The sequence below is a fragment of the Triturus cristatus genome, chromosome 3_2, assembly GCF_964204655.1.
Source record: "Triturus cristatus chromosome 3_2, aTriCri1.1, whole genome shotgun sequence".
Taxonomy (NCBI): Eukaryota; Metazoa; Chordata; class Amphibia; order Caudata; family Salamandridae; genus Triturus; species Triturus cristatus.
The window spans coordinates 7,123,341-7,148,154 of NC_140584.1; the positions used below are offsets into that span (position 1 = coordinate 7,123,341).

The 24,814-nt window shown below is 45.4% G+C and overlaps 1 protein-coding gene across 1 annotated transcript in view; it reads right to left on the minus strand.

The window, feature by feature from the left end:
- Positions 1-24,814, minus strand: part of KIRREL3 (kirre like nephrin family adhesion molecule 3) — a 4,147,526-nt gene that overhangs the window by 1,701,157 nt on the left and 2,421,555 nt on the right. Inside the window, exon 9 of the mRNA XM_085647174.1 lies at positions 352-479. Coding sequence (XP_085503300.1) covers positions 352-479 — 128 coding nt within the window. The remainder of the gene's footprint in view (positions 1-351; positions 480-24,814) is intronic.

Here is a 24,814-nt window from a genome sequence, read left to right on the forward strand (position 1 = left end):
CTACAGCCTGGACATATTGGTTCATATTTTAAAAAGAGGTAAGATAAGCATATTCAGTTGGAAAAAACATAGGTGTGCCATGAGATTTCCAATTGTGTGCTATCCTTGTAAGTTCTAAATGGTATAACATATAGGATACAACTTGTCAAATTTTGCACCCTCATAAACTTTACACACTGATCAGATGAACAGCACCTTCAAAAGAATGTATAACAAGAATAATTGTGAATGTTCTTACAAAATGATGGCTTCCTGCATTTCACTTTAATGAACGCGCATGGACTGCAAAGCCATTGTTGGGCTGGAAGGTTGCTGTGACCTATGGGTACTATGACATATTTTGACCCTTACCACACCAGATCCCCGTTTCATCCACACAATGGTTAGAGAAGGGTTCCCAGTCCAGGCACAATGGAAGATGGCGTCCGATCCCAGATCCACCAACAATGACTGTGGCTCCATTGACATCCTAGGTGCAACTGTGAACAGAGAAGATTGTAATAAAATCAATATCAAACCAAACAATTCATCAAGTCACATGATTTTGGAAAGTAAGTTAATGTCATTTACTGGTAATGTGATTTGCGGATGGGAAGGATTAAGAACCATAAATTTAACACATCCTAGACAGAAATATGCTGATCAGCTGGCACCTACTGGCCAAATAACATTTCATTAACTGTTTTGTATACTCACTTTATTCAGATGATTTCAGTCTCTGTCGACTGTATGTTTCTCTGTCATCTGACAATGAAACCCTGTGAAATTTTATGACGGATGTACTGCACACCAGCAAAATACATTGACTAAACAGTCCTAAATAAAAAGCAAATAATAAATAATACATTTAATTTGCTAACCTTGAAAGGAGTACACTGCATTCCTGTCCTTTCTGCATGCGCTGGCTCAGTTTTGGTAGCCTAGAACCAACGCAGGCACCTTAGCACCATGGTGCAAGGGTGCCTCTGTTGCGGACTGGATTTTTGTGTGCAGGAATGGACACCTACAAGGGCGCTCTTAGGTGCTACCACCATCGCTTTCGAGTTACCAAGAAAAGATCCCTTGTGGATAGGATTGAGACCCGTACAAAAGGCAGCAGAGAGCTATTTGCCATTATCATGGATTTCACCACCCCTGAATTCTCATTCAACTCCATCCCCCCTCCCAGGAACTCTTCAACGACCTTTTAAACTATTTCAGGTGCATAATCAAGAAGATCTACAATAACTTCAAAAAGCAACCACACCCAGAGGACATAATCAACAAACTGCACACACACCAATCGGACAGACACCTAACCAACTGGAGGACACTCACTGAGAAAGAAACTACCTCAATCATGAAGTCCGTCCACTCTGAGGCCCTCTCAGACACTTGTCCACACTGCATCTACCCCAAATTTCTCACCCACACCATCAACTTCTCCATCAAATCCACTACTTTCCCTGAGGAGTGGAAGCATGCTGCTGTCACAGCCCTCCTAAAAAAACATCGACTGACTCCAATGAACTAAGCATCTTTAGACCCATCTCCCTACTACCATACCCGGGTGATAGATAAAGCAATCAAACAGTAACTCACCAACCTCCAGGAACTCCACAACCTTCTCCACCCCTCCCAATATGGATTCGGCAGCAATCACAGCACAGAAACAGTACTCATAACCACCACAGTTGAGTTCTGCTCCCTTCTACCCCAAAGAGAATCTGCCGCCCTCATTCTACTGGACCGCTTGACAGTTTTCAACACTGTGTCTCACTCCAAGGTCCAGCCCTTGAATGGATATGCTCCTTCCTCAGAAAGAGAACTCAAGAGTCAGACTCCACCCCTACACATCGAAGCGAAAAGACCTGATCTGAGGAGTCCCTCAAGGATTTTCCCTCAGCCTCGCCCTGTTCAACATTTACATGACACCACTCGTGGACACCATCAGATCCCACAGCATCTCAATCATCTCCTACGATGATTACACTGAGCTAATCCTCTCTATGTCAGACAAATCCCCCACAACCAGATCCAACTTCACCAAATGCATTATCCACGTAGCAGAATGGATCACAACCAACTGCTTGAAACTCAACAAGGACAACACTGAAGTTCTAATCTTCAGGAACAAAACTCCCTCTGGGACTCCACCTGGTGGCCATCAGAGCTCGGGTCTGCCCCGTCACCCATCAACAACGCACACAACCTGAGGATCATATTATAGGGAAACAACCTTTACATCGTGGGTTTTACACCGCGTGCAAACACAACGTGGTCTTTACAACGACCACGTTGTTACAACGCGGTGCCATTACTACGCAAGTTGTTACGACTTGCGCTAGATGGCGCTCTAGGATAAGGAATAGTATGATTTACTATTCCAACACTTTCCCTAGTGTTGCACACACTGGAGTTGGAATAGTAAATTATACTATTCCTAAGTCCAGCACGCCATCTAGCGTTGAAATGGCAGTACGTTGTGACAACGCTGTTGTTATAACGACCGCGTTGTGAATGCATCAGGGAGTAAAATCCGCAATGTAAAGAGACATAGTCATATTATATGACAAACTCAACATGGCTGCTCAGGTGAATGCAATCTGCTTCTGCTGCTTCCACATACTACGCACCCTCAAAAAAAATCTTCAGATGGAATCTCAAGAGCACTGCGCATACTATCACTCAAACTCAAACAAATGAATACGCAATTATGAAGAAAATTGAGTTTTGGTGAAATATGTGCCTAAGATCATACAATTTAAACAAGAACGCTGCGATATATCCAGGCTTTCTGGTTTCACTTTGTAAAAATCAGCCACTAAATGGGTATTTATTTGTCTTCTTTTTATTAGGTCCCGCATAGGCAGCGCATGCGCTGCCTCTCCAAGGTATCAAGCAATCAGTATTACTAGTATCGGGGAGTAAAATCCGCAATGTAAAGTCATATTATATGACAAACTCAACATGGCTGCTCAGGTGAATGCAATCTGCTTCTACTGCTTTCACATACTGCGCATCCTCAAAAAAAATCTTCAGATGGAATCTCAAGAGCACTGCGCATACTATCACTCAAACTCTAATCACCAGTAGACTTGACTATGGCAATACACTCTACGCTGAAATCTCCAAGCCCCTCCTCCACTGTCTTCAGACCAACCATAACGTCGCTTGCCAGACTCATCCTGGACCTTCCCTGATGCACCCATATCATTACTCACCTCAGAGACCTCCACTGCATTGACTGCCAATTCACAATTGCTGCCAATTCATACTCCTCCCACATGCAGACAAGGCCCTGCACAACATCGGACCAAGCATACCTCAGCTCCTCTCTCCACTTCCACCAGCTCACCAGATGTGCACTCTGCCTTTCTCTCTCTCTCTCTCGCATACACACTCCGCATCCACAGAAGTAGATCAGGAGGGCAAGCCTTCTCATACCTCGAGGCTCGCACCCAAAGCATGGAAAGATTCACCTTAAGGCCTCCTCCTTGCTTCTGGAATTCCATAAGAAGCTGAAGACCTGGCACTACAACTAAATTTCTGCAGTCGACCATCACACCTGCTCCAGCGCTTGTATACCCTTTGGGTGTTTAGCCGCTCTATACAAATCCAATTAACATAACCTTTATTTTCATTCTGTGATCCCATGAAGTAATTTGCTTCTGCAATGTAATATAAGCGAACGTAATATGAGCAATTACTTGCTCTAAACTGAAATGTAGTAAAGTAATCAAAGTAATACCAGAAAATATGATAGGCTAAATCATTTGTGATTTAGTAAAGGGTTAATGTGAGTATGCTTCCCTAGACAAATGTAGTGCAACAACAGCAACCTAAGAAGGGCTCCAGTGCAACATAAACATCCTAAAAGAATACTGTTAGGCATTATTCATTTATGTAAATCACAATTATATCCTTCCAGGTAATCTGCACAGGCTACTTTCCATCATAAAAGATGTCATATCCGATCCACGGCCTCCAACAAGTGCACAGTTCTTGCCTGTTCCTCACTAATTTAGCCTCACTAGAATTGAGCGTCATTCTTTCATTTTTGTTTTTCTTCATTGTAAAGTACCCCATCACCATAATGGTTTTATACCGCTATATAAAAAGGTTGGATGAAAAAAATGATACTAGGATATTTTTTTTTGCAAGTGAATCAAATCCAATTGTAACTCTTAGTTGATGGTTCAAAAACGGACCCAATCACAGTGTACACGACCTAGGTGTTTCAAAGACGCCCACACAGACTTACAATTACAAAAGAGACAGATTCTTGGCACTCCATGCCACCAGGAATAAGCCCTGGCCAGCGAAAGTGTTACATAAAACACTCCAGGGGCATATGTGCTAGAGAAGTGGTGGAGATTGGCATCAGCCTCCTTGGTTTAACACCACGCTTTGCCACTTCTGAGACGCAGGGCGTTACAACAATATGGTGCAGCCCTGCGTTTCCCACTTCACTGGAGATAAATTTAGCAGCCTAGCGCCAATGCAGGCACCCTTGCACCATAGTGCAAGGGTGTCTGCGTTGAGGGGAAGATTGTTTAAACAATCTTTAAATGTTTTTTTTCAAACTGCTATGTGTACTGCTTAATCCAGCACACATAGAAGTTGAAAAACGTCATTTTTTAAATTGATTGTTTATGTGCAGGAAGGGACAACTTCCTGCACATAAACAATCAAAGGTCTTTTGCTGGTTCTATGTGCGCTGCACAATGCCCAAGCATTTCTCCTTGTTCCCCCTGTTTAAGAATAGGTTTTCCCTTGTAAATATGGGGCAGTGCCAAAATCAATAGGTGTTGCAGTGGAACGCCCACCGTAACACCCATTGCCCACCCCTTTCATGCTAAGTTTAGGGGGCCTTATTTGCAAGGCAGTGTTAAGCCACTTAATGTAGCTTAACGCTGCCTTGTAAATAAGGCACCCTTTCACGCTGAACTGTGAGTAAAAGGGGAGGGCAATGGGTGTTGCGGTGGATGTTTCACCGCAACACAGATTTATTTTGATGCTACCCCCTATTTACAAGGGTGGTGTACATAGGAGGCAGCGCCAAAATTAAGACCAGGGAAAACCTGGTCTTAACTAGGCGAAACAAGGAGAAATGCTTTATTTCTCCTCGTTTCTGCTGTATCGATGTGTTGTGCTTTGTGCAGCACACATGGAAACAGCAAAACATCAAAGATTGTTTATGTGCAGGAAGGTCTCCCTTCCTACACATGAACAATCATTAAAAAAATGAAATGTTGGTACTTCTATGTGTGCTGCATTAAGCAGCACACATAAAAGATACAAAACACCATTTAAAGATTGTTTATATGCAGGAAGGAAGACCTTCTGACACATAAACAATCTTCCCCTCAACGCAGACACCATTGCTCCATAATGCAAAGGTGGCTGTGTTGGGGCTAGGCAGCTAAATTTAGTGCCAGCTCAAGGGGAAATGCAGGTCTGCACCATATTCTTGTAAATATGGTGCAGCCCTTTGTTTCAAAAGTGACAGAGCATGTTGTTAGCTTTCTTGGCTTAATGACATGCTTCGCCACTTTGTTGCAAATATGCCCCCTGGTCTTAAACAGGCAAAACGAGAAGAAGAGAAACAGCAAAAGGTAATTGTTTTGTGTATGTGCAGGAAGGGACTCCTTCCTGCACATAAACCATCTTACCCTCAACACAGACACCCTTGCACCATGGTGCAAGGGTGCCTGCATTGGCATTAGGCTGCTAATATGGCTAATGGCTAATATGGCTGCACCATATTGTTGTAAATATGGTGCAGCCCTGCGTTTCAGAAGTGGCAGAGCGTGGCGTTCAGCCAAGGAGGCTAACGCTACGCTCCGCCACTTCGTTGTAAATATGTCCCTTAGTTGTCACCTGTACGTGGCCCAGATCATTATCGAGCAACATTGTAGTCCATGGGTAACCGCAAACATTTTCCCAAGGACCACAAACTTTAGTCTGTGATGTGACCAAGGGCCGCATCGAAGCCAGCAGGATGGCGATCCAGGTAGGGAAGGGGAGTTGTAATGTGGGTATAGTGGAAGCAAATTGCATAGTGTAAAACCAGAAAACCTGAGATTAATCCCGTCTTCCCCACTTTACCAAATTGTGTGATCTTAGGCAATTGTTTTATTTCACTTTCCCTCCTTTTTCTGTTATCACATATAAGAGAACCTCGAAATACAGGACTTCAGGATGTGCACTGTACTTAACCCTCTCCAGTTTTTGATTTAATATACTATAATATTATTAATAAATAATAGAAGGCCATCCGAGTGCACATAACAGCTGGATTGCCTTTTAGGTCAGTATTGACATTGTTGAATGAATTTTTCGAATTTCATATTTGAAAACTATCACTTAAAAAATACTTCTCAATGCACTGATACACTGATATAATCTGATATACTAAAGGGAAATAGTTCTACATGGTAATGAAATACACTTTTAAAATTTTGAAGAGACCTAATCATATTTTTACACTTTTGCTGGCAGATGGCAAAATGAAGATGTTCCTAGAGTTAAGTGATGGAGGAAAGACAAGTTACTTCCTTCTTTAACTTCAGTTAACCTTTAAATAAAGGCTCCTCTGTACATTTAACATCTTTTTGATGTTAGAGCTGGTTAGAGTGAACAGCAGCCAGTTCTACTGTTTATCAGGGGGCCACATTTAAAGGTGAGAAGGATGAGGCCCTGGGCCAAATTTTGAGTATCAATGTTGTAGTCTATTAAATCAAACACAATTGGTTTTCATACAGCTAGTACTCTAAACTCACACATTTGAAAGTGCTTTAATACGCAATCATGAAGAAAATTGAGTTTTGGTGAAATATGTGCCTAAGACCATACAATTTAAACAAGAATGCTGCAATTTATCCAGGCTTTCTGGTTTCACTTTGTAAAAATCAGCCACTAAGTGGGTATCTATTTGTCGTCTTTTTATTACGTCCCACATAGGCAGCGCATGTGCTGCCTCTCTCCGAGGCAGCAAGTAATCAGTATTACTAGTGAAACTCCACCCATTACATTTCTCTTTGCTTTGTCGCTTGCTATTGGTGAAATCTGCCATTGCTCTTCTTATCTCGCTCACTGTTGGCTAGTGGTCCGATACGTCACTTCAGTTTTCTTCCATTACTGGAGGAAGGAGCATCGACCAACTACTGTTAATTTGCGCTGCAGGGCGGTATCTTTCAATGTAGGGACTACTTCCTTGATTTCTTTTAGGCCGGCTCGCACAATTTAATTCGCTCTTCCACTGTGCCTCTCTCCATATGGGAACAAAGCCGGTGAGGGAGGTGGTTCATTGATATGCATTATGCGTGGCAGTATCACCCGGGCATAAAGCAGGCACCGCCTTTCTTTTATTTTGCACGCCGCGGCGTGCTCCTTGAAGCTCCCCTGCCCTTCACATTGAATTCCCCCCTCCTCCCCCACCCTCGGCACACATGCAATCTTTCCCTTAAGGCGGCAAAGCTTCTTTAATACTCGAACGCTGTGTTGCTAAAACAATGCACGTCGCTCTAACTGCCCTGTAAATATGTTTTCAAATCTAAAGATCACCACCATGATGCTTTGCTTCTCCTCTCACAGCCCTCTCTCCCTCCCCCAAAGCCAAATTCCCCATCCCCTCCTTTTTTAGGTCTCGCTGAGACAGCGTAAGCTGTCTCTTTGAGACATTTTGTAAGTGGGCTTTCAAAAGTGCTACCCACATGGTTTGCTGGCCTAAAGCTTGAGTGCACGATGCCGTGCACGTGCACAGCTGCTCCTCTGCTCCTTCCATTTCCCCCTCCCTTCTCACCCAGCCCTTTGATGCTCTGCTCAATAACTTTCACTTTCGCCGCCCTTCTCACCCAGCCCTTTGATGCTCTGCTCGATTACTTTCACTTTCGCCGCTTTGATGTTTGATCGCAAACTCTATGTTTTTCTCTCTGGTCTTTTCACTCTGCCCTCACATGTGCTTTTCCCTCTCTATTTTTTTCTCTCTTTCCTCACACATGCTATTCCCTCTGTATTTGTCTCTCTTCCCTCACATGTACTCTTCCCTCTGCAGCCCAGATCTGTAAATAACTCTGCCATTTTCCCTCATCTTCCTCCGTTACTTTTTTTTTCATCACTCACAGAATTCCCGTGTCTTGCATAGTGATCGGAGGCTTTTACAAATATGTTTTAAATGATTTAACGTGTTCATGTTTCTTGCCTGGTTTTTTCCCTCTAGCACATTTAGAATGTGACATATAAGCGTTGTTTCGGGTCTGTCTGCTGTGTACTGCTTTCTGCTGGACCTGGGTAGTTCTATTTTAACAGTGTAGTGTGTGTCTCCCCACATTACTGTTTTATTTCCGTCTCCCTGCTACAGCCTCCATACCCTTCACACCAAGTGCTTGTGTAAGGTATTTTCCGTTTGTTGCAGTACTAATCAAATGAAGTTGTTCCTGTTATTGCTGTAGGGTTCATTTAGTGGAAGAGTACACATGGGCATGCTCTGTACAGATTGAAACACATATGCCTACGTGCCTGTATTCTTTGTCTACCTTACAGATGAGTGTGTGAGTTAAGTGGATTTTACTGATGGTTTATTATAGTGTACACAAGCTACAATGCCAGTGTGACGTCAGAGTTCAGGTGATTGTGCCAGCGTGCTGTAGTACACTGCAGTATTGACAGATATCTTATGTACAGATGTTTAAACATACCTATATATATCTGTGTTGTTTGTCAAATCCTCAGAGCAGGTTCTGCTGTCAACCAGATTTCATCGTTAGTTTATTGTATTGTACACATGTGATGTCAGTGTTCCACATGTTTTGGGTGGTTGGTTGGTGCACCGCGGCAAAAAATAGGCTTTGGCACCAAAATAAAAGTGCCCCCCATTAGGAAATATATAGCCGAAAAAGGGGCCCAAATTTGAAAAGCAGGCTACTTTTAAACTTGTTAAGGCAAATTTATGGGTATTTTGCAAGGTAAGGGAAACTGTGTGCTTTTGTGCTTGCTGCAAGCTGTGCATGTGGCAATATCAGTGAAATCAACGGGAAAGACCGGCCCAGCTGACCATTAAGCAGGCCCACAAACTTCTAAAAACCAGCCCACAAACTTATCTGTGAGACCAGCCCATCGGGCCCTGCCTGGTTTGCCAGTAGGCTAGTCGGACCTTGGGTATACTTTGACTAGTTTAATAAAGTTATACACCAATCACACCCTTTTAAATAACTTTCAGATTGAGTGTTTGTGTTAAGTGAATTTAATGTTGGTTTAGTGCATTGCACACATTACAGTACTATAGTGTCAGTTTTGAGGTTGTTGTTGGTGGTTCGTTAAATTGTCTGTTAAAAGGTGGGATTTTAGCAATCTACAAACCCAGGTTAGGTTAGGCGTGGTGCTTATGGTGCAGTGGGCAGTTCTGCAGTAGGGGTCCAGTTGGTGCCAAAGTGTGCCCGCCCATATTTTTGTTGTGCAGTATTTCTTTCAGAGATTTGTTCAGTGGAGACAAGTTTGATGGTGGCAACTTCAGAGTAGAAGGATAAACTGGGGCTTATTTACAAGCCCCTTGCGCAGCTAGAGCGTCACTTGTAATATGGGAAAAAGTGACATACCGGCGGCGCAAGGGACTTGTAAAGTCCCATGATGTCATGAGATCTGCTAGTTTTTTCGAGCGGTCAACTAAACATCTTTAATATAACTTAGTTGTTTTGTAATCAGTTACTGTTTATTACTTAGAGAGTATGGACTGATGAGTTAGTAAGACATGTTAATTTTTTAGTTATGCTCAGGCATTCTGAATTTGGTTGAAAATGTTTGGGATGAGCAAGGTTATTGAAAAGCACACACGCCTCCTGTTCGGAGGTGGAGAATGCAATTTTAGAGTCCTCAAGAAACAAAGCCCCGGGTCCCGATGGAGTCCCTGCAGACCTGTACTCCCACTTCCCGAAATTTTGGGCCAAGATCTTAACAAACATTTTCTGCGCGGCAAATGGCAACACCCTTCGTTCTACCTGGGTCACTTCCATCATAGTGCCGATTTTCAAGAAGGGGCAGAGAGATGACCCGGGGTGCTATAGACCCATCTCTTTGCTCGACTCCGCGATTAAGATCTTGGGCAGAGTCTTGTTGAAAAGACTGAGTGAAAATATCGAGCAGAAGGGGGGCCTTGCAAACATCCAATATGGCTTCAGAGAAAAAAGAGGCACTGTTGACCAATGCCTAAATCTCCATTTGCTGATTTCCAAGTACACGGTGGCCAAGGAGGGGGCCTTATTTTTGGCTTTTATGGACCTCTCCTCGGCCTTCGACTTGGTAAATAGGTCCAAGCTTTGGGCTATCCTATTGGAGTTTGGTGTTGATCCAGCCCTTGTACACTTTATAGCTTCTCTCCACCAGGAGTTGTTTGCAATGGTCAGGGTTACTAGGGAGGGTAGGTGCACTAACCGTTTCAAGTCCGAAAGGGGGGTTCGCCAAGGTTGTATCCTGGCTCCCCTTCTTTTTACTATTTATATCAATGGACTTGGAACTAGCCTAGCGAATGTGGGGACGGACGTTCCGCGTGTGGGAGATATACTGGTACCAGCACTCCTATACGCGGACGACGCAGTCCTATTAGCACGGACGGGTGTTGGGCTTCAAAGACTTTTGGACCAATTTGGGGCGTTTATGGGCCAGCTAGATCTAAAAATCAATGCCAAAAAATCTCATACGATGGTGGTAGGTAACTGCAGGAGGAGGAAAAAACTTAAGACGTTCTCCTGCGAAGGGGAGCTAGTCTCTAGGGTCACGGTGTTCCCTTATCTGGGCGTCCTTTTTGACGACAAGGGATCTTGGGGCCCCAAGATTAAGGCGAAGAGCGTGTCTATGGCTCGCTCTTCCTCAGCCCTTATGGGCTTTTCACGGAGATTAGGGTCTCGGCCCATCGAGGCCCTATTGAAAATTTACAACACCAAGTGCCTACCAATTGCCTCTTATGGCGCATCTCTATGGGGTTATGCACAGCTGGACAGGATCCAAAGAGTGGAGAATAGTTTTATCAGACAACTTCTCTCTCTCCCTAAATCTTCTCCCACCTTCGCCTTACACGCGGAGGTGGGACTAGACTACCTTACGGATAGGGTGAAACTGGCCCCCCTGATTCTCTGGCTAAAAACCTGGCTCAACCCAGAGTTAACACTAAATCATGCTATTCTGACTGATGTAATGGGTTTGGACCAAGCTCATAAAATTGCATGGCTGTCCTATTTGGAAAAATCTTTTTACCAACTTGGCCGTATTGACCTTTTTAAACTGCCAGCCTCTATCAAGAAGGAGGATGTTAAGTGGATTAAAATTAATTTCATGGAGAGGGCCAGATTGGAGCGGGAGAATACGGAACTGGAGAAACCCATGGTCAGGGCTCATTTTATGTTAACCTCTTCCCCTTTTTTGGAGCCCTACCTTAAAATTGTCACGAAACCTTTACACAGGTTTCTGTTGACTAAATTCAGGTTTAACATGATCCACCAGTTCCTAGGTAGTCATTCCTCCTGGATAAAACCTGAATTAGGCCCCCCCTGTAATTGCGATAATTTCTCGCAACAAGACACTTTACATTTCATTATGTTTTGTGAGAATTTCAGGAACATAAGGAAAAGTTATTTGGTCCCATTATTGAAAGAGGCTGGCTTCATACAGGTCAGGCCTGCTTTGGTTTATCTCCAACACCTGGGATCCCCTCGTATTATTTTCTGTGTGGCAAGCTTTTTAGTGGCAGCTCTTAGGATCAAAAAGCAAACTCCCCTCATTGGTAATAATGAAATAAGTGAGGTTTTAAACAGTTTTTAAATAATGATTAATCACTCGCCCGGAACCTTTTAGGGTTTGTCCCCTCTTTATGTAAAATTGTTATTGAATGTTATCATATGTTTTTCGTGAATGTATATTTGTATTGTTGTTTTTAATATGTCTTTTATGAGTCTAACGATTCGAATAAAGAGTATTTGATTGACACACACACACCGGGCAACCAGAGACCACCCTCAACCCAGAGTTGTTTTTTTTCTAGTATTCTTCACTGGTTGCTTTTTTCACCTTTGTAGCATGCTGCTTTTTTTACTATATATGTTTAAATGCACAATTTTTATATAGGGCAAGGCACTTACCGGCTATGTCCTACTCCTCTGGTGTGTGTGCTGGATGTCTGAGTGATTGTACTGTGGTTGATTCATGCTTGGGCCTAAAGTGTGTGTCTCTCTCTCTCTCTGGATGAGGGTGTAACAAGGGTTTAGCACACTTTGTTGGTCAAGTGCACAGATAGAGAGACCTACTCTTCAAATTAATGTCTGAGAAAGGTGGCAGAACTGGCTGAGTACAAGCTGAGTGGGTGGTCATGTGTATGGATTTTGTTTTTAGGTCGAGACTGGGCAGCATGTTTGTTGCTCTGTGAGGCATGCTGTATTCAGGTAGGGACTCGAAGCTCCACCAACTCTCCACCCATATTTTTAATTGGCTTGTGTCATTGTCCACTGTAAACTGTGGCTGTTAATTGGTCATAGGCTTAGTAGTCCCTTCTTAGTACCGCCTTGTCTCCTTTTTTAACCCCCTGTTACGTGTGTTGTTACTTGGTAGGCTTTAATTACAGCCTCCAAGCACTATTTTCTTAAATAACTTTGTCCTGCCTGCTGCTGCATGCAGGACACGCTCTCTCCTAATGCTTTTTAAAAAGTTTTATAGCATGGGCGCCAAATGCATTTGCATTGCAATAGGCCTCGCATTTGTGTGAGTTTAAGCTAATGGCATTGTAAATGACAATTCCTTATATTTATCTGTTTTAAAAACAACATATAAATTATAGGCATTGTCATTTACAATGCCAATAGCTCAAACTCTCGTAAATGCGAGACCTATTGCATTGAAAATACTTGTTGAAGAATGTTACCCGTTTTATTCAGTCTCCAACTTAAGTCTGTACCCGTGCTCGCCGACGCGCCCTCATATTTTGTAGAACGTTACCCGTCTGGTCTATGGCACTGCTCTCTCCTGATTTACACTGTCACCTGCCTTAGAGCAATTCAGAACAAGCATTGGCATAACCAATAGGTCTCGCTTTTGGTACCTTATAAGTGTTTAGCCATGCAACACTTGATGTTGTTGCACCAAGGATATTGTGCTGCATAACTAAACACTTATAAGGTCCCAAAGGCGAGACCTATTGGCTACGCCAATGCTTGTAGTGCTTTGTTAGCACGTCGGTATACAGCCAGGCGCTGGCTGTCTTCGCAGCTCATATTTCATTCTGCCTCTCTCCTCCCTGTAATTCCTGGCTCACTCTGGCATTTCTGCGATTTTTTTTTCTTTTTATGGTCCTTATTCTTTGCTTCATTCCCTCCTCCGTCTCCAGTTTGCCTCCAAGCTCTCTCTCCATTGATATGCCCTCTGTCCCTCTATCTGCCTGTGTTTCCTTATGTGTCTCCTCGCTTTCTGAAGCCCCTTTCTTTCATTAATATATTATTATCGTGTCCTTTTCCTTTTGTCAGGGAAGCAACAAAGGCTCCTGCTTTAATCTCTCAAACGACGCAGTACAAAGAAATGTGTACTATCCGATTGCAACATCGGAAATAAAGCTTTTTTGAAAGCTGGTCTTTTTCATCAGCCCTCTCCATTTGCAGCATTCCATTACAATTGAAAGCCACTGCATTAGTAAACTTCCCTTCCAGCACTCGTGGTGTGGCGACGTATCACCGACACTTCTTTTAGCTTTGGATTTACTGTCTGTGTTGTAGATTGCAGGAAATAAAAGGCAGTGAGTCACTTTCACGCACTTTGGCGCAGTCACTAACTTGTCCTAGACAGTCAGGTGACGGGCTAAGCGAGGTACGGAATTCCATTTCAACACGTCATATCTAGTGATGCTTTTTTATGTCCATGAACTGTGGCATTCCTGTCTACTAATCCACAAGAATTGCAAATATATTTAGTTGCAGCAGGACCTTCTGGTTTCTGGGCATCCCACTGACATGAATGGTGCCTGCTGTTCACAGTCCCTTATCTGCGTCCTGCTCATGTTGAGCATGCTGAGCATGCTTACATTTCACATGCTTTACTTAATTTTGTTTTTAACAGCAGATTGCTCTGCCCCCAGGGCTTGGACATGCTGCAATGCTCAGCTCATTATCTCCCCACCCCGTCTTTGCATAAATGTGGCAGCCGTTCGCTGTTATTTGGATCAGCATACCAGCAGGGCAGCTGTCCACGCCCCCCCCCCCCCCCCCCTTGCTTGTATTTGAAGGCAATGCAAAAGTTAGGCGAAAATAATATATAATTATGTGCTGCTTTAATTAAGACGTTCACTACTAACGTCTTAATTGTAGCAGTGGAAAGCTATAGTCTTACTTTCTCCTAACTTTCACTGGGCGTAACAACATCACAGATTGCAGGCTTCATAGGGCGCAGACGCAGCATTTGTAATGCAATAGGTGGCATTTGTAAATGACGATGCCTTTTATTTATATGTTGTTTTTTTTAAACTGATACATAAAAGGCATTTTCATTTACAATGCCAATAGCTTAAACTCTTGCAAATGCGAGACCTATTGCATTGTAAATGCTTGTGTTAAGGTTTTGTTTTGACAAGCTCGACCCAATTTTACCAGCACCAATTACATTCCACAAGGTCACATTGATTCTTTTGGCACGGAGAAATTAAGTGATCTGCCTAGAATCACAGAATGATGAGTGGATGCTAAGACTTGAACCATGTTATCCGGTTTTGAAGTTGGAAGCTCCGGCAGTAATGCCACATTGGGTAGAGCAGAGAATGGCAGGCAGAAGAAAGCTTCGCTGGAGTAACCCTGTTAAGTTTCCCATATGTAGCATGCTGCCCTAGTCCAGGTTTTTTCTTCGGTTTCTGGAACTTGTAGTTGTTTATTCCATTACAAAAGAGGGCTACAAATCCTAGAATTGAAGGAAAAAAACGGGCTCCTCCAGCAGATCATACATGATCATAGAAACTTGACAGCTATGCTATGCTGGAGTAACAGGGCACAGGCAAGAAAGCAGCGTTTGATATTTAACCTATACATTTGTTTTTTAATAGCTGTTTCAGAGAAATTTACATGTTATACTAAATGTGTTCTTGGTTACTTTTTTGGTCATAATCAGTCTGCATTTTAAATTACTTCACAGTGATAAGGCACATGCTGCAGAGATTGTGTACAAGCAAATTTCAGGGTATTAAAGTGGTAGCATAACTATAGTGTTTAATGCACTTGATGAACAGACCTGTGTGTAGTCTAGCTAAAGGTTTTACTCATCATAAAATAGCACCAAGGATTAATTTCTCTGTCGCAAAGCACAGTGTGTAACATACAGGTATGTATTTTTGTATGTCAGATTTGTATGTTGCGTAAACAGCTCATCAGGTTACTGCTTTTGTTGGCTCGATCCTTGTATTAGTAAGTGCTACCTAATAATGACTCAGACAGATACATGTGACATTTCTACAACTGCTGGAGGCCATGAAGTGGAGATTAAGTGCCTCTAATGACTGCAGAGTTGTCCCTATTAGGACTGAGGTACCTATGGACTCCCTCTAGGGTGCCTAGCACTTTCTCCATCTCTGCCTGTACCTCATCTACCACTTCCCGCTGGACTCCTACCGAAGTACTTTGGAAAAGTATTAGTGGGTCCTCAGAGTCCAGAGCTCTGGGTGGGCTGGCAGGTGGTGTCTGTTGCTTGGTAGGCAGTTCACCTGGAGATGCTACAATGTTGTCAACCCCTCCACGCCCGCAGATGGTGTCTAAATGGAGTCCAGGTTTTGATGGAGGGTGTCCTAGTAGAGGGTTTGCAGGTCCATATCCACATCATGGCCATCATGCTGGTCTTCCAGCTGGCCAGGGGGAGTGGGTACTTTCTCTGCAATGAAATGGAGATATGTTAATTATGATCTCTGTTAAATGTTGACATGAGTAATCAGGTTGACAATTAAGGGGCACATTTACAAGAAATTGGCTTAGGGCAGTGGCGCAAGGCTTCTTGCTGTGCTGCCCTATGCAAATTTGTAAGGACAGGAATCATATTTACAAGATACGGTGCATTCCTGTCCTTACAGACAGCGTCGGTGCACATTTTGAAGCTGCGCATCAATGCAAGCACTCTTGCACCATGGTGCAAGGGTGTCTGTATTGTTGGCAGGATTGTTTTTGTGCGGTAAGAAGCACCTTCCAGCGCAACAACAATCCAGAGAAACGTGTTTTTCTCTTTCTATGTGTGCTGCACAATGCAGCACATATAGAAAGAGGAGAAAACAAGGAGAAATGAAAACAATTCTCCTTATTACACCTGCTCTGGGGAGCCACAAGATTTTGGCACTGCCCCAGGTTAACCTGATGTTGTAAATCTGAGGCAGTTTCAAATTCCATGGTTGTTGAGTGGGAACACCCATAACAACACCCATGGAAAACCTCTTTCAGGCAGAGTAAGGCAAGGCAGTGACCCTCCCTGCCTTGCATTACTCCATATCTACAAGGCCACGAAAAGCCACGCAGGGTGGCTTTGCGTGGCCTTGTAGATATGGGCCTGCACTGTGCGTCACTGAAGCATCAAAAAGTGACGCTCCAGTGGTGGAAGGGGTTTGGAAATATGCCCCTGCCCAAGAGTTCAAGGTAATCACTTTCAGTTCACCAGTGATGCATAGAACATCTGTTACACATGGGTATTGAGTGTACATTGCTTTGTGTTAGACCTGGCACCATTGGCGTGGGTCTCCCTTCCATTTTTTGCTGTTGCCTCTGATGTTTTTGCTGGTTTTAGATGCTGGTACCATTGACGTGAGTCTCCCTTCCATTTTTTCTGATTGCCTCCTCTTTTTTTTATCTGTTTGCTGGTTTTAGATGCTTTGGGCACTGTGCCACTGCTATTCAGTGCCACAGTGCAAGTGCTCCCTCTGTTAAATTGATGTATGGATTAGTGACTCCATGATTGGCTTATTTGGTTTACTTGTCAGACCCTAGTACAGTGCACTACGTGTGCCCAGGGCTTGTAAATCAAATGCTGCTGGTGGGCTTGCAGCACTGATTGTGCCACCCATCGGATCAGCTTGTGAAGTGTGTCTCATGCCTGCCATTGCAGATCCTGTGTGCAGTCTGGTACTGCCTGTTGACTTGGCAAGTACACCCACTTGCCAGTCCCAAAACCTTGCCTTTTCTACATATCAGACACCCCTAAGGTAGGCCCAAGGGCAGGATGCATTGTATGTACAATGTAGGTCATGCCCTGGTGTGTGTGGCATGTCCTAATAGTGAATTATAGCCATTTTCGTTTTTCACTATTGCAAGGCTACCAGTCCCCATAGGCCAGAATGGGCAGTTTGATTGTAACGCCTTATAATCCGAACTGACCCAGGGACCATGACAGAAATTCGAGTTTAGTATGCCTGAACTCAGAATGATAAAATACATCTTAATGTAAAGTTGGTTTTAACATTCTGTGTTTGAAAATACCACTTTTAGAAACTGGGTATTTTCATGCCTAACCATCCAAGCCTGCCTCTGCTAGGTTGTGCATTCCATGTCTGGTTTGTGAGTGACAGGGGCTGGGAGGATTCCAGGAGACAGGGTGAGTCAGCACAGGGCTGAATAGACCCATCCGCATGTAGAGTGGTGGGAGGAGTAACACCTTGGCCTGAATAGGGCTGTGCCTGCCTTCCACAATGCTGGCTCCACCTCCTGTTGTGTGACCGAGGACCCTGGCCCACCCTGACAAAGAAGAGAAGTAGTCTTGTAAGCAATGTGCTCCAGGACTGAACAGAACTGGTTTGGACTAGGTACAGACACTCTCTGCCTTCAGAGACAAAGGATTTTGGTGTATAAAAAGGGGGACCCAGACGCCAGAACTTTAGATCACTTCTGGGACGACCCTTTGCTGAGGAGAAGAACCAGGAAGCTGAAGGAGGAGACTACCCCTGTGCCGTGTGTTTGGGGGTTGGCCTGCAGTGGTTGGTTCATTGCCAAAGAAAGGAAAAGAGGACTGAGTGTGCATTTCATCAACTTGAAAAAGAATCTCCAAGGGCTTGAACTTGAGCTTGCCTCCTGCCTGAAGTCTCAGGGATACAAGACTTCACCAACCAGCTCCCCCCTGAGTTCCCTTGCTGGGAATTGAAGTGCCTGCTGTTGTGTTGGGCCTTCTGAGAGACTGCGTTTCGCTGGAGCTGGAAGCGCGATTCAACAACGAGAAGCATGTCGCCGCCGCACCAGTGGCCGTCACATCGCCAAGGAAGCGTGCCGCCTTTGCCAATGTCGCCATCACAACTTCAAAGCACGGCGCATCACCGGAGAAGCATGCCGCCGCAGAGGTCGCCGACGCATCACCTGAGAAGCGCGTAGCAGGGCCTATTGTGGCTCCAAAGGTCATCGAGGTGCCGCACTGCCGTCAGGCGTGCACGCATCGCATCAACGTTGTTGCATGTGAGCAAGACGCCATTTTGTCGCATCGCAACAGAGAAGAGTATCGCATTGAGACGCCATCTTGTCGCATCGTACCGGAGAGCAGTAAGAAACCGACGCATCACCTCCCCACACAATAAGGAAGCGAGCATCAACTCCCCTGCACAGCAGTAAGGAACTGACGCATCCACTCCCCTGAGTGTACGGAACCGACGCATCAGCTTCCCTGCGACCCTTTGTTTGCATTGAGTTACGCATCCAAGGTACTTTGAGAGTAAAGTGTTGCATTTACAACTTCAGAGAACTGAGCTATTTTCTACTATTTTAGAGTCTATTTTTGAGTACAGTACTGTGGATTTTTGTCGTTTGGTCTTGTGTTAAGTCTATATAAAAATACTTATTTTTGTAATACAACCTGTGTGGTGTCCATCTGTAGTGTTGTCACTGGATAACTGTATGTGTTCACAAATGCTTTACAGACTGCCTCTGGGATAAGCCTGCCTGCTCGTGCCAAGCTACCAAGGGGGTGAGGAGGGGTTATTTTAGGAGTGTACCCCCTTACCCTGACTAGACGCAAGAGTCCCTATTTGGTCAAAGGTACGTACCTCTGCCAACTAGAGACTCCCAAATCTAACATTGGTGGTCAGCGGTGAGGATTTGCACTTGCATTTGTGACTCATATACAGTGATTGGTGTACACTACTAGTGAGTGCAGACCATAACGCAACCACATACATTTTGGTAGAGTTTTTTTCCTTGGAACTTCATTTCTATTTTTTATTCTTGAGAACTGCCAGTCTTTTATACCATGAGTAAGTAAACATACATAGCATCTGTAGACACCAAATTGGAAGAAGAGAGAATTGATGCTTACACTGTGCCTAATCTCAAAGCTTTGTGCAAGAAATTTAAAATCTCTGTGAAAGGCCTCACCAGGAAAGAGGAATACCAAAAGGCGCTGAGGGCCTGGTTGGAATCTAGGAATGCCAGTGAGCACCCTGAGGAGCCGGTGGTGGAGGCAGAGGATTTAGGCAGCTTGAGAGGCCAGTGGGCCTAACCGGGGAGAAAGTACCTTCCAGGGCAGGCAGCAGTGTTTCTTCCAAGGGTCTGTCCCCTGGAGAGCTGGAGGACAGAGAGAGGGAGAGGGTGCACAAGTTGGAGCTAGCTAGGCTCAAGATGGATGGTCAGAAAGACATAGAGAGCAAGAAAAAAGAGCTTGGGATGGAATTAGAAATGAAGAAGATAGCCTTAGAGGAAAAGAAAATGCATTTTGAATATGAGAGAGGGTTGAGGGAATTGGAACTCAAGGCCAAAAGTTTAGATGTTCCTCCTTCTGGTGGCAGCATACCGCCAGTGCCTGTAGAAGCAAGAGCCTACGTCCCCAAAGAAGTAGTTAAAGATTTCCACAAAAATGAGGATATTGGTCAATGGTTTAGGGCTTATGAATCTGCAATGTTGGCCCACCAGGTCCCTGAGAAGGATTGAGGAGCGGGGTTGTGGGGCCGCTTTGTTAGTGATGGGAGGGACACTTTGTTAGATGTACCTACAAAGGAGCAGGTGTCCTATGCCCACATAAAGGGAGCCCTAATGTCCAGATATGGTTTGACCCCAGAGTTATACAGACAAAGGTTTACGAATTGTAGAAAACTGGAGTCTACCACTTGGTGCAGAATATGTGTCTTTCTTTTGCAGTGCATTGGATGGTTTGGCGAAGGGTAGCAAAGTGGATAATGTTGAGGCGCTCTGATTTATTTGCATGGGAGCACTTGTCCAATAACTGTTTTCCAGAGATACGCCAGCACCTTATTGATAGTAAGCTGACTAACCCTAGGAAGCTTGCTGAGAAGGCGGACCGCTGGGTGAGCACCCGGGTCCACAAGGGTCATGTGGGAGACTTCGGCAAAGGTCCCCCCCACTCCTCAGCAGAGGAGTGGGGGGGACAAGGGTAAACAGAGGGAGTTCTAGAAAGGGCCACAAAGTAATCCCCAAGGGAACCAAGGGAAAGGTTCCCAGCCTCCCCCTGAGAAGAAGGCAGGGGCCCGACAGATAAGCCTGTTCAAAGGGGGCCCAAGACCTGTTTTAAGTGTGGTATGTAGTGGACCACTGTTCTTATGATGCTAGATGTCCCTTGTATGGGAAGACAGTACCCACTGGTGCACCACCCCGGCAGATGGCTAGTGTAGCCGTGGGGGAGGAGATGGGTGCCCAGGGTGGGTGGTGTCCCGCACAGATGTCCCTAGTCTCTTTAGGAGACTGTGAGGTAGTCCCCAGGACCCAGCTGCTTGATAACACTAACAAGTACAGGCAGTCGGTGACCATCAATGGCCATAGGGTGGAAGCTGTTAGAGACACCGGAGCCAGTGTGACAGCTGTCAGTTGTCAGCTGGTGCTCGAAGAGCAGGTAATCCCCAATGCATTTTACCCAGTTGTTGCTGCTGATAACACAGAGAGCCACTGCAAGGTGGCTCAGGTTCCCTTTGAGTGGAGGGGGGGGGGCTCTCAGGGACTCTTCAAGTAGCTGTGAAGCCAGTCATGCCTGTTTATTGTCAGTTGGGTAACGATTTGGAGAGCTCCCCTTGGGCTAAGGTGGAGTGAAGTGCTCATTTAGAGATATTGGGTTTGCCTTAGTGGGCCTGCGTGATCACTCGGTCTATGGCAGCCAGTAAGGGTGTTCAAGAAGACCTGGAGCCTGAGAAAATGGCCCTGGTGCCTACCTTAAAGAGAAGAGGCCGGGAGCGCAGGAAACTCACCATCACAGTTCCCATGGTCCAGGAGGAGGCAGACCTTGAGGGGGATGCCCTGGAACCTACAGGGGAACAGTTAGCTGAACTGGGGGACCTGCCTGAACTGACCCATTGGTAGCAGGAAGGAAGGCCCTCCAGGGAAGAGCTCTGCGAGGAGCAGAAGTGCCTTTCTCTTGTGGGTTTGCGGCAGCAGGCTGCAAACCAGGCAACAGGTGATCAGTCTGGATCACAAATTGGATCTACTGGGAGAATTGTCTCCTGTATAGTGAGTCTAAGGTTGCTGAGCCTGGGTCAGCCCATGTGCTGATGGTACCCCAGCGCTACAGAGCCTTCCTGCTGGGGCTGGCTCATGATGTTCCTTTAGCAGGACATTTGGGGCAGGACAAGACCTTTGAAAGGCTTGCCACCCACATTTATTGGCCCCAAATGCGCAAGAGTTCAGACACTCATTGCATGACCTGTCAGACTTGCCAGGCAAGTGGAAAGAGTGGGAGGAAGCACAAGGCTCCCCTCCAGCCATTCACTGTGGTCAGCACCCCCTTTGAAAGGGTGGGCATTGACATTGTGGGGCCTCTGGATCACAAGACAGCCATGGGCAACAGGTTCATCCTGGTCTTGGTGAACCATGCCACCCGGTACCCGGAAGTCATCCCTCTCCAGACAGTGACAGCCCCCGTGGTGGGACGTGCACTGATGGGGATTTTCTCCCACGTGGGGTTCCCCAGAGAGGTGGTGTCAGACCAAGGTACAAACTTCATTTCCAAGTATATGAAGTCCCTGTGGCAGGAGTGCGGTGTAACATACAAGTTCACCACTCCTTACCACCCCCAAGGTAATGGGCTGGTTGAAAGGTTCAACCGGACCCTCAAAGGCATGAGTATGGGTCTTGAGGAACCCATGAGGCTTAAGTGGGATGTCCTCTTACCATGCCTTCTCTTTGCTTTTTGTGAAGTGCCACAGAAGTCCCTAGGGTTCAGCCCCTTTGAACTTCTCTATGGTCACCCAGTGAGAGGACCTCTGAGTCTGGTCAAGGAAGGCTGGGAGTAAGCTCCCAGGAAACTTCCCCAGGATGTATATAGCTGCGTGCTGGACTTCAGGAACCAGACTAGGCGATTCAGACAACTCGCGCAGGCAAATCTGGAAGCCAGCCAGATGAAGTGGTGGTACGACAAGAATGCCACTCTGGTTGAGCTTCAGCCTGGTCAGAAAGTGTGGGTCATGGCCCCAGTGGAGCCCTGCAAGCTCCAGAATAAGTGGACCGGACCATTTGAGGTGTTGGAGCGCAAGAGTCCTGTCACCTACTTGGTGGACTTGCGGTCTCCAAGGAACCCTTTGCGGGTCCTAAATGGCAACTGCCTGAAGCCCCACTTAGTGCAAACATCCTGAACGACGACTCCGGAACAACGAGTTCTGGAGTCACGAAAGCCGAGCAACGACTTTCCCGAACAACGACTCAGCCTTAACCAGCATGTGCGTGGTTAAGGCTCAGTCGGTCTAGTGTTCGGGCAGGGCTGAGTTCATTGCAGGGTTTATGTATGTGATGCAAGATGCCAGCACTAAACATTGTCTCCTGGGTGTGTGCTCTCAGCATGTTGTGTAAAACCTTCACAAAACTCCACACTGTCACAATTATTTAAATACTGTCCGCATCCGCCGAGACGTTGATTTCTGTTCAGAACAAGACACTAGCGTGAGCGCTCATTGGTAGTATTAACTGACTAGTGGCATTAATGCTGGAGTAATAATGTTTGTATCATCACCGAATTCTCCCACACACCGTGAAGGTGACGCTCATTGTCCTTCTATATAGCTCGCTTTTGTGTCCCTGTTTTTTAAAGCGTTAACATAATTGTATTTAAAAATCATTTCCAGAGTACGACATTCGTGTTTTTTATTAAATACATTTGGAAATTAAATTGATGGCCAAGACATCAATGCAAAGTGCAGCAAGGCGAAGACTGTTGTGCTTGTAGCATCAGTAGTAATATTAGTAATAATAATAATTGTTTTTGTCCTCAACCAGATAGGTGTGATATCAACAGAAACACGTTTACCTTTACACCTTGTTCCATATGGTAATAGCTGTTAATGCTGAAATTTCTATTGTTTTCATTAACATGTTACTTTTGACATAAGACTGGTCCATGTGATACTAATATTTTAGTATAATATATGTAGTGCTTAATTTGTAAAAAATAAATGCCGGGGCTGTCCTCGAGAGGCCACTGCAGATTGCACCACACATTGCCCCTGCCAGCTGCCATATGTCACTACAAATACAACTACTAACCATCACACTCTTACAAGTGTGACAGTTCATACTATTCCAGGCTCCCAACGCTATAAGAATGGTTTGTGGGGCCAGTATTAATCATTAAAATGTAAATTCAACCAATAAAGGGCTATTGTGCCCAAACCTAAATTAGCCAGACAGCGCCACCATGTGGCAGACTGTCATAAGCTCTGGTGCTGGCAATCAGGCGCCGAGCACCGGAAACCACCAGCTCAAATTAAGCAAAGGGGCCAGTCCGTCAGTCAGTCAAATTAATGCATGCACATAATGCGAAGTACAAAAGTCAGCGAAATGTGAAGTATTCTTATTCATAATTTTAAGGTGGGGGAGGGGCGGGACCTATCTAGCTTCTGATGGCTCTGACTTGTTTGTCTAGTCAGCCTTCCACCATGCTGGGAACATTCTTTTGCACCCGTGGCCTATTTTTATTTTATCTGTCCTGTCACTTGCCTGCAAGTCACAAGGAATTGCAGGTCTGTAAACAGCAGATCAGCCTCAAGTGCTGGAGGAGTTGTACTTGGCCCATTTTACTGAGCCACAGTACAAAGGAGTAGGACCCAGGTTAAGGGGCTCGTGTGCCTCACAGCGCAAAACGATCATTTAGAGGAGCAGGGGAGGAAATCCCTCTCCCCTGAGCATTGCAGCACACAGTCATGGTTCCTTCCTTTTCATTCACTTGCCCTTCCCTCCCTGGACCTGGCAGCACTGGGTTATAGCTTCCGGGTCCAGTGAAGAGGGCATATGTCCCCAGGGCCTCATAGAGGTTGTCCCCTGCTGCAAGGCCAAGTGTCGGCGTACCCTGGCTGGCCTGCTCCCGTGGGCCTCAGAGCTAGACAATGGCTGTGAGGCCTAGGAGAGGTTCCCTACCCTGGACATCACTGAGTTGGCTGCGTGGGACTCAATTCAAAGCACTAAGTTATTGCAAGATGTAGGTGACAAAGTGTTTTCGTCACCTGGGCCAACCAGTGTTAGGTCATGGCTTCGAGGCTGGGCAGGGCCCCTCCCCCTGGGCTTTGTAGTGGTAAACCATGGTTACGAAGCCTAGGGCACTGGGAATGGGGTCCCCTACCACGGGTCTCGCAACAGTAGACCGGCTTGGCATTGTACTTGCACAATATAGGTGACTGGGGTAAGCTCATGGGTGACAGAAAAGCGAGCTTGGCTTTCTGGGTAATGTAATGAATGGCCGCCTTGCTGGCTTGCTACTCACCTATTGCATGTAGTGTCAGGTACCCCACAAGGCTTACCTGTTGCTTGCGAAGTAATCTCGCAGAGACGACAGGAGCCATCGCCCCCGTACCCACATTACCCCAGCGGAGGAGTGTGAATCAACCAGGATGGAGATGGGACCGGGGAAGGAAGCTAAAGATGATGGGAATGGTGTCCTG